At 37.8% G+C, this 15,420-nt stretch overlaps 1 protein-coding gene across 2 annotated transcripts in view; it reads left to right on the top strand.

Annotated features, from left to right (window-relative positions):
- The window catches only part of PARL (presenilin associated rhomboid like), a 65,278-nt gene that overhangs the window by 46,651 nt on the left and 3,207 nt on the right, over positions 1-15,420 (top strand). For both annotated transcript variants that reach the window (XM_079922526.1, XM_079922525.1), the window contains 3 exons: positions 697-767; positions 13,759-13,860; positions 14,000-14,097. In XM_079922526.1, the coding sequence (XP_079778652.1) occupies positions 697-767; positions 13,759-13,860; positions 14,000-14,097 (271 nt within the window). The remainder of the gene's footprint in view (positions 1-696; positions 768-13,758; positions 13,861-13,999; positions 14,098-15,420) is intronic.

The following is a 15,420-nucleotide window of genomic DNA, read 5'->3' as shown; positions in this document are numbered from 1 at the left end:
ACATGGGGTTGTAGAAGGGATAAAATAAAAGCACCTACCACAAGGCCCAGAGTGGGTACTTAATCAGTGTTAATTAAATACTCACATGCATCTAGTCCTCAAAACAGAAGCTGAGCAGTATCTTTGGCCTAATAAGTTAAGTGTGTAGTTCTTTCCCCTAGCACTAATGTTGTTGTAGGTACAAAGGGTCTGTTTCAAGTGCCATTAATTCCTGCTCTATAGAAAGTTGCTTTTTAAAGTTAGCCATACTCAGTTCAGATGACATTGGTGCCAAAGGGACCTGTAAAGGATCATCTAGTCTAGGTCTGCAACACATTCATTTGGCAAGCTGGGTAAAATATAGACTCCCTGGTCCCACTCCAGAGGTTCTGATTTAGTGTTTAGAGTGCAGTCCAGAGAATTCCCAGACAGTTGGTGAGCTTGGGAACTAGTCTTTCTTCATACAGTGTAGTTGAGGAAAATGATAACTACAAGGTAAAGTGAATGACCCTCTGTTACTCAGTAAGTGGTACAGTGGGTCAGACTTTGCTTTCCCTGTAATATATCTGAAGCAACAGGCAGGATAAGTATCTATGCCTGCACCTTGTAGTGACCTGGGTAGAAACCCAACATTGTTAGTCTCTGTGGGGTGGAGGTCAGAAATGGAAGCCATTTTTATACCTCACTAAAATTACTGAAATGTGATTTATTTCTTAGGTGTTATTTCCAATTTTGTTAGTTATGTGTGTAAAGTTGCCACAGGAAGATATGGACCATCACTTGGTGCAGTAAGTATTTCTAACTAAAATTTTTTGCTTCATTTTGAAATAATTTTAGAATTACAGGAAAGTTGCAAAATTAGTACAAAGGGTTCCTATATACCCTTAACCCTACTATTAACTACAGAACCACAGTACAACTATCAATGCCAAAATATTAATATTTAAACAATACTATTAACTAATCGACATCTAATTTAGAATTTATACATTTGTAAAGCCCTATAAATTTCAGGTTATAGCTTTTAACCATTGGTCATTTATATATACTTAACTGGCACAGCGTGTATATCATGAGGAGTACTCAGAATAGTGGGTATGCAATCCCCATAAACTGGAGAGCCAGTCTAGCATTGGAAAATTCTGAGTAATTAGAGATTTGAATCTGATACTGTGTCCTCCTCTTCAGTCAATATTTGAGTGCTATGCAGATTAGACTACTAGGCACTGTACTTACTAGAGGCTGAGGATACATCCAGTGAGTAAGATGTCAAAATTCCTGCCCTCAGTTATTTCTGGATGATTTTAAAAAATTACAATTGTGTTTTCTTTTGATTTTAATGACGGATTTCTAGGCACATGGAAATCTTTACGTAATATTTCTTTAAAAACTACACATTCAATTTTTGCATAGTTACATACACTTAAATGTATTCAATGCACTTAAATGTATTCAAATCGAGAATTTCACATTTAAAGAAACTGTAAGAAGGTTCAGTTTTGGAAAAGAATCCTTATGTAAAATAACCATTCCATAATTTGTGTGTTCCTCAGATTTGTGTCTACTTAATTTTCCCAATGAGGCCTGTATCTTGTCCTATGACCTTTATGCTTTCTTAACTTAATCCCACCCCCCCTTTTTTTTCTTCGTGGAATGTTTGTTTTCTATATAAAATTTGATGTCAATATAATTTATATCTCAAATTCTACCTCATTTGCCAACTAAGCACCTGTTTTGTGAAGGCAGTGAAGACCACTAGGAAATGGTCTCTGACTTTCAAGTTTAGTTTAGTTGGGGAGAAAACATTATACACATCTAATGTACACTGAAAGGGCTCAGTAGTCTCTAGAGGACATTGGGGGTTCTGAGGGTGGGAAAACTTTTCTCATTACTTCGGAGGATCTGGGAAGGCATTTTGATGTGCCCTCAGACAAGTGGTATTCCCATTTTACAGATAGGAAACTGAAGTTCATGAATAGAGTGTGGCGGCATGGCATTTGGAATTAGACTGAGTTTGAATCCCAGCTCTGCCACTTACTCATGATTTCCAGGACTTATTACTTAACCTCTCTGAACCTGCTTCCCCATATAAAATGGGGGTAACATACCTATTTCTCATTTGCAATGCAAGTGTGTTTAGAGTGCTTAGCATAGTAAGGAACATGTAGTAAGAAAGGTGGAAATGGTGGTTTCTATTTAGTCATCAAAATCCTATAGAGCCATGGCAGGATAAAATTATTAGCCCCAGATACTTTCATTCATTCTTGGTTAAAATGAAGGAAAACTAAATCACCAGGTATATGATATTTTTAATGAGAAATCTGGAGAAAAAAATACTGTTGACAAAATTGTGATAGAAAATATAAAGTATTGGTCTTATTGCCTTTGAAAGATGAAGATTGTTAAAGAATATTTGTCAATTAACAGTGGCACAAAGGAGCAAGAATACTGACTAGATTTTGGTAAGGGTTTTGTTTAGTTAGAGCTCTGCATATTCTGAATCTCATTTAAAAATGGAACTTCTTACTAGTTATTGGTTATTATTATATTCATTCCCTGTGCTATACAGTATGACCTTGTTGTTTATCCTATATATAATAGTTTGCCTCTGCTAATCCCCAAACTCCCATTCCTTCCCTCCCCTACCCTGCCTTCCCCTTGGCAACCACAAGTCTGTTCTCTGTATCTGTAAGTCTGTTTTTGTTTCATAGATATGTTGATCTGTATCATATTTTAGATTCCATATATAAGTTATATCATATGATATTTGTCTTTCTCCTTCTGACTTAGTATGGTAATTGCTAGGTCCATCCATGTTGCTGCAAATGGCATTATTTCATTCTTTTTGATGGCTGAGTAATATTCGTGTGTGTGTGTGTGTGTGTGTGTGTGTACACACCACATTTTTATCCATTCCCCTGTCGATGGACATTTAGGTTGTTTCCATGTCTTGACTGTTGTAAATAGTGCTGTTATGAACATAGTGGTGCATGTACCTTTTCGAATTCGTTTTGTCTGGGTGTGTGCCAAAGAGTGGGATTGCTGGATCATATGGCAACTCTATTTTTAGTTTTTTGAGGAACCTCCATACTGTTTTCCATAGTGACTGCACCAATCTACATTCTCACCAACAGTATAAGAGGATTCCCTTTTCTCCACACCCTCTCCAGCATTCGTTATTTGTAGACTTTTTAATGTTGGCCTTTATGACCGGTGTGAGGTGGTACCTCATTGTAGTTTTGATTTGCATTTCTCTAATAATTAGCAATGTTGAGCATCTTTTCATGTGTCTATTGGCCACTTGTATTTCTCCTTTGAAGAAAAGTCTATTTAGGTCTTCTGCCCATTTTTCAATTGGGTTTTTTTTTGTTGTTATTGAATTGTATGAGCCGTTTGTATATTTTGGAAATTAAGCCCTCGTCGGTCGCATCATTTGCAAATATTTTCTCCCATTCCTTAGGTTGTCTTGTCATTTTGTTTATGGTTTCCTTTGCTGTGCAAAAGCTTGTAAGTTTGATTAGGTTCCATTTGTTTATTTTTGTTTTTATTTTTGTTGCCTTGGGAACCTGACCTAAGAAAACATTGGTACAATTTATGTTAGAGAATGTTTTGCCTATGATCTCTTCTAGGAGTTTTATCGTATAATATCTTTTGTTTAAGTCTTTAAGTCATTTTGAGTTCATTTCTGTGCATGGTGTGAGGGTGTGTTCTAACTTTATTGATTTACGTGCAGCTGTCCAACTTGCCCAGCACCACTTGCTGAAGAGACTATCCTTTTCCCATGTTATATTCTTGCCTCCTTTGTTGAAGATTGACTGTAGGTGTGTGGGGTTTTTTCTGGGCTTCCTGTTTTGTTCCATTGAGCTGTATGTCTCTTTTTGTGCCAGTACTACACTGTTTTGATTTCTGTAGCTTTGTAGTACTGTCTGAAGTCTGGGAGGGTTATGCCTCCTGCTTTGTTCTTTTTCCTCAGGATTGCTTTGGCAATTCTGGGTCTTTTATGGTTGTATGTAAATTTTAGGATGATTTGTTCTAGTTCTGTGAAAAATGTCATGGGTAATTTGATAGGGATCGAATTAAATCTGTAGATTGTTTTGGGTAGTATTGCCATTTTAACAGTATTAATTCTTCCAATCCAAGAACATGGGATATCTTTCCATTTCTTTGAATCATCTTTAATTTCCTCTCTTAATGTTTTGTAGTTCTCAGTATATAAGTCTTTCACCTCCTTGGTGAGGTTTATTCCTAAGTCCTTTATTTATTTTTTTATGCAATTTTAAAAGGGATTGTTTGTTTCCCTTTCTGATATTTCATTGTTATTGTAAAGAAATGCAACCGATTTCTGTATGTTAATCTTGTATCCTGCTACATTGCTGAATTCCTTTATCAGTTCTAGTAGTTTTTGTGTGGAATCTTTAGGGTTTTCTATATATAGTATGTCATCTACATATAATGACAGTTTTACCTCTTCCCTGCCAATTTGAATACCTTTTATTTCTTGTCTGATTGCTGAGGCTAGGACTTCCAATACTATGTTGAAGAGAAGTGGTGAGAGTGGGCATCCTTGTCTTGTTCCAGATTTTAGCAGGAATGCTTTCAGCTTTTCACCATTGAGTATTATATTGGCTGTGGGTTTGTCATAAATACCTTTTATTATGTTGAGATATGTTCCCTCTGTACTCATTTTTGTAAGGTTTTTTTTAAATCACAAATGGGTGTTTAATTTTATCAAATGCTTTTTCTGCATCTATTGAGATGATCATGTGGTTTTTGTCCTTCCTTTTTTTGTGGTGGTGTAATCACATTGGTTGATTTGCATATGTTAAACCATCCTTGTGACCCTAGGATGAATCCAGTTTGGTCATGGTGTATGACCTTTTTTATGTGTTGTTGGATTCAGTTTGCTAATATTTTGTTGAGAATTTTTGTGTCTGTATTCATCAAAGATATTGGCCTGTAATTTTCTTTTTTGGCAGTGTCTTTGTCTGGTTTTGGTATCAGGGTGGCTTTATAGCATGTCTTTGGGAGTGTTCTTTCCTCTTAAGTCTTTTGGAAGAGTTTGAGAGGGAGCAGTACAAGTTCTTCTTTGTATGTTTAGTAGAATTACCCAGTGAAGCCATCTGGTCCTGGACTTCTCTCTGCAGGGAGTTTTCTTAGTTACAGATTCTATTTCATGTCTAGTGATCTGTTCAAGTTATCTATTTTTTCTTGATTCAGGTTAGGTGGGCTGTATGTTTCTAAAAAGTTGTCCATTTCTTCTGGATTGTCAAGTTTGTTGGCATATAATCGTTCATAGTATTCTCTTACGGTTTTTTGTATTTCTGTGGTATCAGTTGTGATTTCTCCTCTTTCATATTTTGTTTATTTAGGTCTTCTTTCCTTTCTTCTTGGTGAACCTGGCCAGAGGTTTGTCAATTGTTTACTCTTTAAAAGAACCAGCTCTTGATTTTATTGGGTTTTGTCCTATTGTTTTTTTTAATCTTTGTTTTATTTATTTCCTCTCTGATCTTTAATGTCTCCTTCCTTCTGCTGACTAGGTTTTTGTTCTTTTTCTAATTCTTTTAGGTGGTGGGTTAGATTTGAGATTATTTGAGATTTTTCTTATATCTTAAAGAAGGCCTGGGGACTTCCCTGGTGGCGCAGTGGTTGAGAGTCCGCCTGCCGATGCAGGGGACATGGGTTCGTGCCCTGGTCCGGGAAGATCCCACATGCTGCGGAGCGGCTGGGCCCGTGAGCCATGGCCACTGAGCCTGTGTGTCCGGAGCCTGTGCTCTGCAACAGGAGAGGCCACAACAGTGAGAGGCCCATGTACCGCAAAAAAAAAGAAGAAGGCCTGTATTGCTATGAACTTCCCTCTAAGGACTGCTTTTACTGCATCCCATAGATTTTGTATGGTTATGTTTGTAAATAGTTTATCATAGGCTGAATTTGCTCACCAACGTTATGATAACCTGCTTGCTGTAACTTCATTGATTTAACTCATCACTGGTCTAACTTGTACATAAACTGAATTCTTGTGCTTAGGAAAGTATCTTCAGTCTCTTACAAGGTTGCAAGTGAAATAAAGTGATCACTAGTGCAGATTCATTTGGAATTCCATTTTGATTTATCTATAGTGTTCTGGAGTGTTTCTCTTTGTATAACTTTTTAGTGGCTGCTCTGGGTACTACAGTCTATATATCACTTACCACAGCCTACTGGTGGTATCATTTTACCAGTTTGAGTGAAGTGAGCCTTACCTTGCTTTTTGTCCTCATACCTTCCCCAAAATATAATCATCTTAAATATTTCCTCTACATACATTTAAAATATCACTGTTGTAATTTTTGCTTCAGCCATTAAACGTAAGTTAGAAAATTCCAAGAGAGAAGGACAGCCTATTGTATTTACACTCAATTTTTACTTTTTCCATTGTTCTTTCTTTCTGATGTTCCAAGATTTCCTCCTTATATCATTTCATTGTTTAGAAAACTTCTCTTAGCCATTCCTTTAGCCACTAGCCAGTTAGGTCTGCTGGTGACAGATTCTCAATTTTTTTTTCTTTTTTCATTTTTTTTCTACCCTTCATTTCTGAAGGATATTCTCATTGGATATAAAATTCCAGGCTGACAGTTCTTTCAGCAGTTGAAAAATGTGCCACTTTTTTTGGCCTCCGTAGTCTCTGAAGAGAAATTCTTTGTTGTTCAAATAGCTTTTCCCCTATAGGTAAGGTGTCATTTCTCTTACTACTTTCTAGACTTTTTCCATTGTCTTTAGTTTCAGAAGTTTGACTATATGTCTTGTCATGGATATCTGTGTTTATCTTGTTTGTGGTTCACTCGGTTTCTTGAATCTATAGGTTTATGTCTTTTGGGAAATGTTCAGCCATTTCTTCAGATACTTTTTCAGCCTCACCCTTTTTCTTTTCTCCTTCTGGGACTCTGATGACATGATGTTAGATAGTTTGTTATTTCATGGGTCCCTGAAACTCCATTAACTTTTTTTAAAGTCTGTTTTTTCTCTGTTGTTCAGGTTGGGTAATTGCTATTCTGTCTCAAGGTAACAGATTATTTTCTGTCCTTTCCATTCTGCTTGAGCCATTCAGTATTTTTATTTAGGTTATTGTATTTTTCATTCTAAAGTTTACATTGTTCTTGATATCTCCTATTTCTTTGAGCCTTTCTATTTCTTTGCTGTTTTTTACTTATTTCAAGCATGTTTGTAATTGCTTGTTGAACCACTTTTATGATGGCCGTTTTAAAATGCTTGTTAGATAATTCTAACATCTGTGTCATCTTGATGTTGGTATCTATTAATTGTCTTTTCTCATTCAAGTTGAGACTTTTCTGGTTCTTGGTATGATGAGTGGTTTTTATTTTATTTATTTATTTGGCCACGCCTCACAGCTTGCAGGATCTTAGTTCCCTGACTAGGGATTGAACCTCGGCCATGACATTGGAAGTGCCGAGTCCTAACCGCTGGACTACCAGGGAATTCCCTGACGAGTGATTTTTTAAATGAAACCTGGACATTTCAGACATCATGTTATGAGACTTTAATCTTAATTAAATCTACTGTTTAGCAGGCTGCCTCTGACAGTGCTGTGATTGCTACTGCCAGGTGAGTGAGGCAGTCCAGGTTCCCCAGTCTCCTTTGACACTGCGGGGGAAGAGCTCTTGTTGCTGCAGGGCGGGGAGTTTGGGCTCTCCAGGAGACCTTTACTGATACAGCCCTGGCTAGGAGGAGGAAGAGTGCCTTATTACTGCTGCCTGTGTGACCCCCACTGACACCACCCTGTCAGGGACAGTGGGACACCTCATTACAGTCTGTAAGGCTGGAAGTCCAGGCTCTCCACTCAGCTTTTGCTGATGGAGATGGGGCCACAGTTGTTTCTGTGGTGTTTGGCTGGAGTAAAGTGGTTATTGTCTAAAAGTTTGTGTCTTGCTAGGCTATGCTTTCTTAGTCCTTTGGCTAGAGAGAGCATTTTTTGGTACAGGCCTATTTTGTCTGAGTTCATTGGTGTTTCCAGGTTGTGAGCTTCTCCAGAGCCCAGTCTGAGCAGCGTGAGGCCAAAAGAAAACCCAGGGAACTCACCACTGTGTCATTCCTTGGGTCCTAAGGTTCCTAGCTGGGCTGCTTTCCTTTCTCAGTCTTTTAGAGTCATCTTATATTTGTTTCACATACAATGCCCAGGGTTTTTAGCTGTATGTAGCTTGTAGAAGCAGAAGGCCTCTTAGAGCAAATTCATTTAAAATTCATAGTGTAAAAAAAAAATTTTTTATATGATAGATACATGAAGGTTATATATTAATAAAGAAAAGTACTTAATGAAAATTGTTTACTTATGAAATAAATAAAAATATATGTGCATATTGATTACAAGTTCATAACCAGTATACATAAACAAATTATTAGTGGAGAATAAAAGATCGTTACCTCTAATCAAAGAAGCAGACCTCTAGGGTCTACATGGGTTTGGGTTCATGAGTCCCTGAAATTATATCTAAAATATGTATGAATTTTTCTGAGGAGGAAGGGTTCATTTTTATTATATTCTTAAAAGCCTCCTACTAGGAAGGGTGAAAATAATCATGGGGTATGCCAAACATTTGTCTAAAAAGCAAGTTGCAACTTATTCAGACACATAAATATATTTAAATCTATGTAGATATAGGGCACTTTGAGAAAACTTTAGAAGGATAATGGAACTGCCTCCTATCTTTAAAATAATATGATAAGTACAATAAATTATAGTCAAACAGAAACTGACTTTATATACACTACCAAATGTAAAATAGGTAGCTAGTGGGAAGGAGCTGCGTAGCACAGGGAGATCAGCTCAGTGCTTTGTGTCCACCTAGAGGGGTGGGATAGGGAGGGTGGGAGGGAGACGCAAGAGGGAGGAGATATGGGGATGTATGTATATGTATAGTGGATTCACTTTGTTATACAGCAGAAACTAACACACCATTGTAAAGCAATTATACTCTAATAAAGATGTTAAAAAATAAAAATAAAGTCAGAGGAAAAATGAAATTAAAATAAAATTTAATAACAAAAAAACTGACTTTACATAGAAATGCACAGCTAATGAGAATTTTCTTTAATATTTAAATTTCTGTAATGAGTGCTTTAGATGGAGATAATAAGTGCTTTAGATGGAGATAATAATCTATTTACCATATGATCTGGCCATTTCACTCCTAGGTGTTTACCCAAGAGAAATGAAAGAACACAAAGCGTTGTACACAAATGTTCACAGCTTTTTTTGTAACAGCCAAAACTAGAAAAAACTCAAATGTCCATCAGGTGAATGAATATACATATTATGGTATAACCATACAATGGAATATTATTCACCCATGTAAGGGAATAAATTATTGATACAACCACATGGGTGAATTACAAAATAACTATACAGAGTAAAGGAAGCCAGACAACAACAAAAAGGAGTATATGCTGTATTATTCCATTAATATAAAACTCAAAGTGAATCTATCTTAACAGAAAGTAGAGAAGTTGTAGCCTAGGAATGGGAGAGGAGCAGGAGGGACGCACTGCAGAGGAGCACCGGGGAACTTTTGGGGATGATGAACTTTTGGGCCACACTCATAATCTTGAGTGTGGCCATGGTTTCATAGGTATTTATGTGTCAAAACTTAATTATAAACTTTAAACGTGCAGTTTTTTGTGTGTCACTTATACTTCAGTAAACCCAACTTGCTTTTATTTTTTATGTTTAAAGATTTGGGAGTCCTTTGTACTATTCCTGCAAACTTTTCTGTAAGATTTAAATTATTTCAAAATAGGATGTTAAAAAAACACCTAAGAGAAAAATTTCTAAAAGATGCACCTATAATTGACTCTGATTGTCCCTATAATTAAAAGGAAAGGTCCCTACTTTTTTATATTAAAAAGGCTATTTCTGGAAAATAGCATCTACCTCTCTTAATTGCCAACTGTTTAGGGTCTTCTGTGTGAAGAGTTGCTTCAGAATAAAGGATTATCTTACATTTTAGGAATTACTAAAACTTTTAAGAGTTATGAGTCCCAGGCATCCCTGAAGTCCGCAACCCTTTAATATATAGTTGCCAGTCAGCCTAAACAGGGAAACCAGCTCACGCTGCATTCCTAGGAATGGGTTGGGGAAGCTACACGGTGGAAGGACAGCATTAATATTCCTAAGGAGAACCTAAGACATGAGTTCAGGCAAGTGGACAAAGACAACCCAGGGCTTAGGCTAAAAAAATGAAAGAACAAGGAAACAAAGTCAACTACATATTAAAAGGGATAGGCTGGGTGTTGGAGATACATGTTAATTTTGCAGTGGAGGTCAGGAGTCAGAATTCTGTATTCTCTACTTAAGATCAACTGTCTGCTATTGTATATTTACCAAACTGGCTCCTATGTAAGTCTGCAATAGTAACACACGAGGTTCTTCAGAAATCCTGACTTCCCTTCACAGGGCCGTTGCTGCCTTGTGAAGACACACACACATGCACACACAGCCTCCGTAATTTGTTCACTCTTTCGCTGGTTCCCCACTCCACGTCCTTAATGTATCACAGCAGCTTTCAAGGAAGGATATCAGCACTACCTCAGAAGATGGGATTCCCCACAAAACTTGCTGGGTCATGGTTCCTCTAGGGTGCAACATGTTATACTGGCCAAATTTATATTTGTTCTGAAAGATTTGTTTTGGCTAGAACTTCAACATCTGCCACTATAATCTACCAGCATATACTGTATTTAAGCAGAGTGGATGTCAGTGTCACTGAGAATTTGAAAGTTAAAGAGTAACCCTTCACCTTTCAGGCTTTAAGATGTGCAACTTGAGTATCCTAGATTTTTAAATAAAACCTAAAAAAGTCAACTCAACAAAACCCAGAAGAAATCAAGTTGAGACCTTATTTTCTGAGAGAAAAAAACCAATAAAATTATACTTTTCCCCCAAATGAAACAAATATAATTTGGTTAGCTGAATTGAAAGAAGAGCACTGAAATCCTGTACCCTCTAAATTGCTTCTCCGTAGATGATTATATTCTCCATCTAAAGTCCTCATTACAGAAACTTAAATATTAAAGAAATTAGCTGTGCATTATTAGCTGTGCATTTCTCTGTAAAGCCAGTTTCTTTGTGACTATAACTTATTGTACTTATTATACATTAAACATATTTATGTGTCTGAATAAATTGCAACTTGCTTTTTTATTTTTTTAAATGACATTTTATTTTATTTATTTTTTGGTCGCACCATGTGGCTTGCGGGATCTTAGTTCCTCAGCCAGGGATTGAACCTGGGTCCCTGGCAGTGGAAGTGCAGAGTCTTAACCACTGGACCACCAGGGAATTCCCACAACTTGCTTTTTAGACAGATGTTTAGCCTACCCCATGCAGAGATTCTTTATTTTCACCTTTTTTAGTCAGAGGCTTTTAATGAAAATGGACCCCTTTTTTAAAAAAAGGCTGTGGAAATGGTCCAGCTTTTAGGAGACCAAGGAGACATGGCAACTAAATGCAATACGTGGGGAAAAACAGCTGCAAGTGCATTAGTGGAACAATTGATAAAACTGGAATATGTTTATAGATTAAATGAAAGTATAATATATCAGTATAAAATTTCTTGAAATTGAGAACTGTATTGTAGGATATATAAAGATATTCAAGTTCTTAGGAAATACACACTGAAGTATTTAGGGGTAAAAGGGTATGATATATGCAGCCTATGCTCAAATGGTTCAGGAAAAAAAGTATGGATATAAAGAAAAAATGATAAGTGAAATGTGGCAGAATGTTAAAAATTGGTGAATCTGGTTCAGGAGTATTTTGGAGTTTTTTTCAAAGTGAAACAGACCTAAATGTAAAACCTAAAATAAAAACTTACAGAAGAAAACAGGAAAAATTTGTGACCTTATTTTAGGCAAAGATTTCATAGTTGAGAGACCAAAAAGCACAAATTAATAAATCAGACTTCATGTAAGTTAAAAACTTATACTCTTCCAAAGACACTGTTAAAAGGCAAGATACATGCTAAAAGAAAATATTTGCATGTCAGAAGTCTGATATAGGACTTGTGTCTAGACTATATAAAGAAAAATTCAAGAAGAATGGGCAAAAGGTTTGAACAGACACTTCAAAGAAGATGTATGGATAGCAACTAAGCACATGAAAAGATGAACATCATTAGTTGTTAGGAAAATGAAAATAAAAACCACACTGAGATATCACTATAAACCTATATTACAGATTTAAAAGACTGACCATACCAAGTGTTGGTGAGGATGTGGAGGAACTGGAAATCTCATACACTGCTGGTAGGAAAGTAAAACACAAAAACCACTTTGGAAAACAGTTTGGCAGTTGCTGTGCTTCCCCATCATAACTGATTATATTTTGTTGTTTTTACTCATTTATGTCTTTCATGCCAGTCTGTAAGCTCCATTAAGGCAGGGACTGTCAATTTTGTTCCCCTTTGTATCCCCATCATCTAGCATAGTGCCTGGTAGGACTCAAGTATTTGAATGAATGATTATCATGAGATTTAATGTAAACAAGGGATTATGATCCAATTTCTCAAGTATTGTAGCATTTAGAGGAATTAGGAACATGTGTAACATTAAGAAAGTTTAGTTAAATTATCATAATTTATCCAGGAGATATTTCATAGCCATTATCAATTTAAATTATGAAGGTTATATAGCAATGTGGAAAAACACAATAGACGATAAAACTATACAGCAATTATAATTTCAATTATAACAAGAAATGGTTGACTTACTGGTCATAAGGTTTTTAAGTTTCAATTTTTATTCTCAAATACAAGGCTGTTGGGGAAAGTGCTTCTCAAGCAGGTGGATGCATGTGTATCCCTGGGAGGATGCTGTGATGGGGGGGGCGTGTCATGCAGAGCCATGGGATAAATTTGGCATGCTTTCCTGGAGCAGAACATTTGTCAAACGTTTTAAGGAAAATGTTTAGTGTTATAATGAAGCAGGATACAAATTTCACATGATTTATGGTAAAGCATTAAATTTGGGAGAAATTCCACACGTGTGGGTTTCTTTGGGCAAATTCATGCTCACTCTCTGGTTCGAGGAGTTTTGTTTTTGTTTTTTTTAATTTTCTTTCTTTATTTGGTTGTGTTGGGTGTTCATTGCTGCACGTGGGCTTTCTCTAGTTGCAGCGACTGGGGGCTGCTCTTCATCGCGGTGCGCGGGCTTCTCATTGCGGTGGCTTCTCTTGTGGAGCACAGGCTCTAGGCGTGCGGGCTTCAGTAGTTGTGGCACGTGGGCTCAGTAGTTGTGGCTTACGGGCTCTAGAGCGCAGGCTCAGTAGTTACAGCGCACGGGCTTAGTTGCTCCGCGCACGTGGGATCTTCTGGACCAGGGCTAGAACCCATGTCCCCTGCATTGGCAGGCAGATTCTTAACAACTGCGCCACCAGGGAAGTCCCTCGAGGAGTTTTGTTGAAGTTTGAGAAGTCCTTTTTTAGTCATTAAATGAAATGATGCATGTGCCACACATAACACTGTCCCTGAAGTTCATTAACTGTTGACATGCTGGTTGTTACATCTTATTGCCTGTAGTTCAGTCCTTGCCAGGTGGTTACCATATCACGGACTTAGAGTCCCTTTGCCTGATATTTTGTACGTTAGTAACGGAAAGCTTTTTAACTTTGTGCTAACCTAGAAATGTGTGGCTTGTAAACTTTCTGGAAAAAGTATTTCTACTTTAGACGTTATAGTCACTAAGCAGTTGCACATGAGAGTTTCATTTTTTCCCCAATGTGTTAATTTGCAGTCGGGCGCAATCATGACTGTCCTTGCAGCTGTCTGCACTAAGATCCCAGAAGGGAGGCTCGCCATTATCTTCCTTCCAATGTTCACGTTCACGGCAGGGAATGTGAGTATTTTTATGAAGTGAAGTGCTGGGGACAGTGGTGATATTTTTACATTGACTGAATTCTTGCCCTTAAATTAGAAATGTCAATGCTGGAGGAATCAAAGTTGTATCAGTTCTGTTCTCTTTTGCTGGCTTTCAGGCCCTAAAAGCCATTATTGCCGTGGATACAGCAGGAATGATCCTGGGATGGAAATTTTTTGATCATGCAGCACATCTTGGGGGAGCTCTCTTTGGAATGTAAGTTTGAGCATGACTGACTGTTACACTGCTTTCTCAGCTCATCTCCCTCCCCCCACCCCTGAGGAAGGCAGAATAAGGCAGTTACTTCTGTGATGGAAGCAGGGCAGGTGGGGTTGGGAGGGCAAGGAAATCGCAACATGGTTTGCTTTGATCTTGAGCAGCTTCACCATATGAGATGGGAACGTGAGACTGTTGGCCCTGCCCCTGCCTCGGTCATTTGTAGAGGGAGACCATCTGTGCCTTTACCCTCCCCTTAACCTCAAGTCACCTGAACTCATGACTGTCAAAATTCCTAGTCCTTCATGGAGACTGTTGCCCAGCCCCCTAGTCTGTGCTGTATTCCTTTCCCCACTCTCAAGCCACATCTCCCCTGCCCAGTCCCTACCCTGCTCCCCTACCTGGCTACCACTGACCTCACCAGTGCTGGGCAGACACCCTGAGTGGGTGGATCTGGTCCTCTGCTTGCGATGAGTGTGCAGGTGCCTGCTGCATGACTGGAGTAGAGGCCAGATGGCATAAACTCGTGTTGATACTTATTGAGCATCTGTGATGTTGCAGGCACTGAGTTAGTTACCTTGCGTTACATAATTATTACCCCTGTTTCACTGATGGAAACTGAGGCTCAGAAGTGATCTTCCCCAGGTCAAACAGCTCTTAAGTAGCAGAGCAGAGATTTAATAAACCCAGATCCAGAGCCCTCCCAGCCTCTGTCACACCACAGTGATTACAGTTACATTGTGGTTACAAGATCTCCCACTTGTGCTTCAGGCAATGGACCCTTGCCTAAAACATAGTAGTGCTGTAGCGACGCTGTCATAGAACTTCCTCAGGGCTTCTGGAGTCCATCTGACCGTGAGAGGCCCTTCAGCAGAGCTGTTGTCTGTCTGATATGCTGCATCCCTGATGGCCTCTCTTTTCTTGCATAATGTTGCCTTTTACCCTTATTTGGTTTTTACTTTATTTCACAACAATGGGAAACCTTAGTTTTTTAATTTAAAAAAAAAAGTAGAAAAATCTATTCTAAGTGGAGCAGTTTTGCCCAGTAGGCGGTGGAACTAAATGCCATTATGCCATTTATAATTTTCAGTGATGATTAAAGAATAGCATGTGTGAGTTCGAGCTTTAACAGCAGCCCATTATAAATAGTAAAAACTGACCTGGTATTACAGTATGAGAAACATGAAGACTGATGAAAAGGGGTTTTGTTTTATGAACTCTAAATTTACCTGGCTCCTTCCATGTATACTTAAAGGATCTTTTCCCCAGCAGTTTTTTATTCCTCTCAACTATAATTAGATTACCTTTTTCTGTTCTGAAAAC

Source organism: Stenella coeruleoalba (assembly GCF_951394435.1).
Source record: "Stenella coeruleoalba genome assembly, chromosome: 5".
Lineage (NCBI taxonomy): Eukaryota > Metazoa > Chordata > Mammalia > Artiodactyla > Delphinidae > Stenella > Stenella coeruleoalba.
The sequence above is the reverse complement of the archived record's forward strand: the minus strand, read 5'-3'. Positions and strand labels throughout refer to the sequence as shown.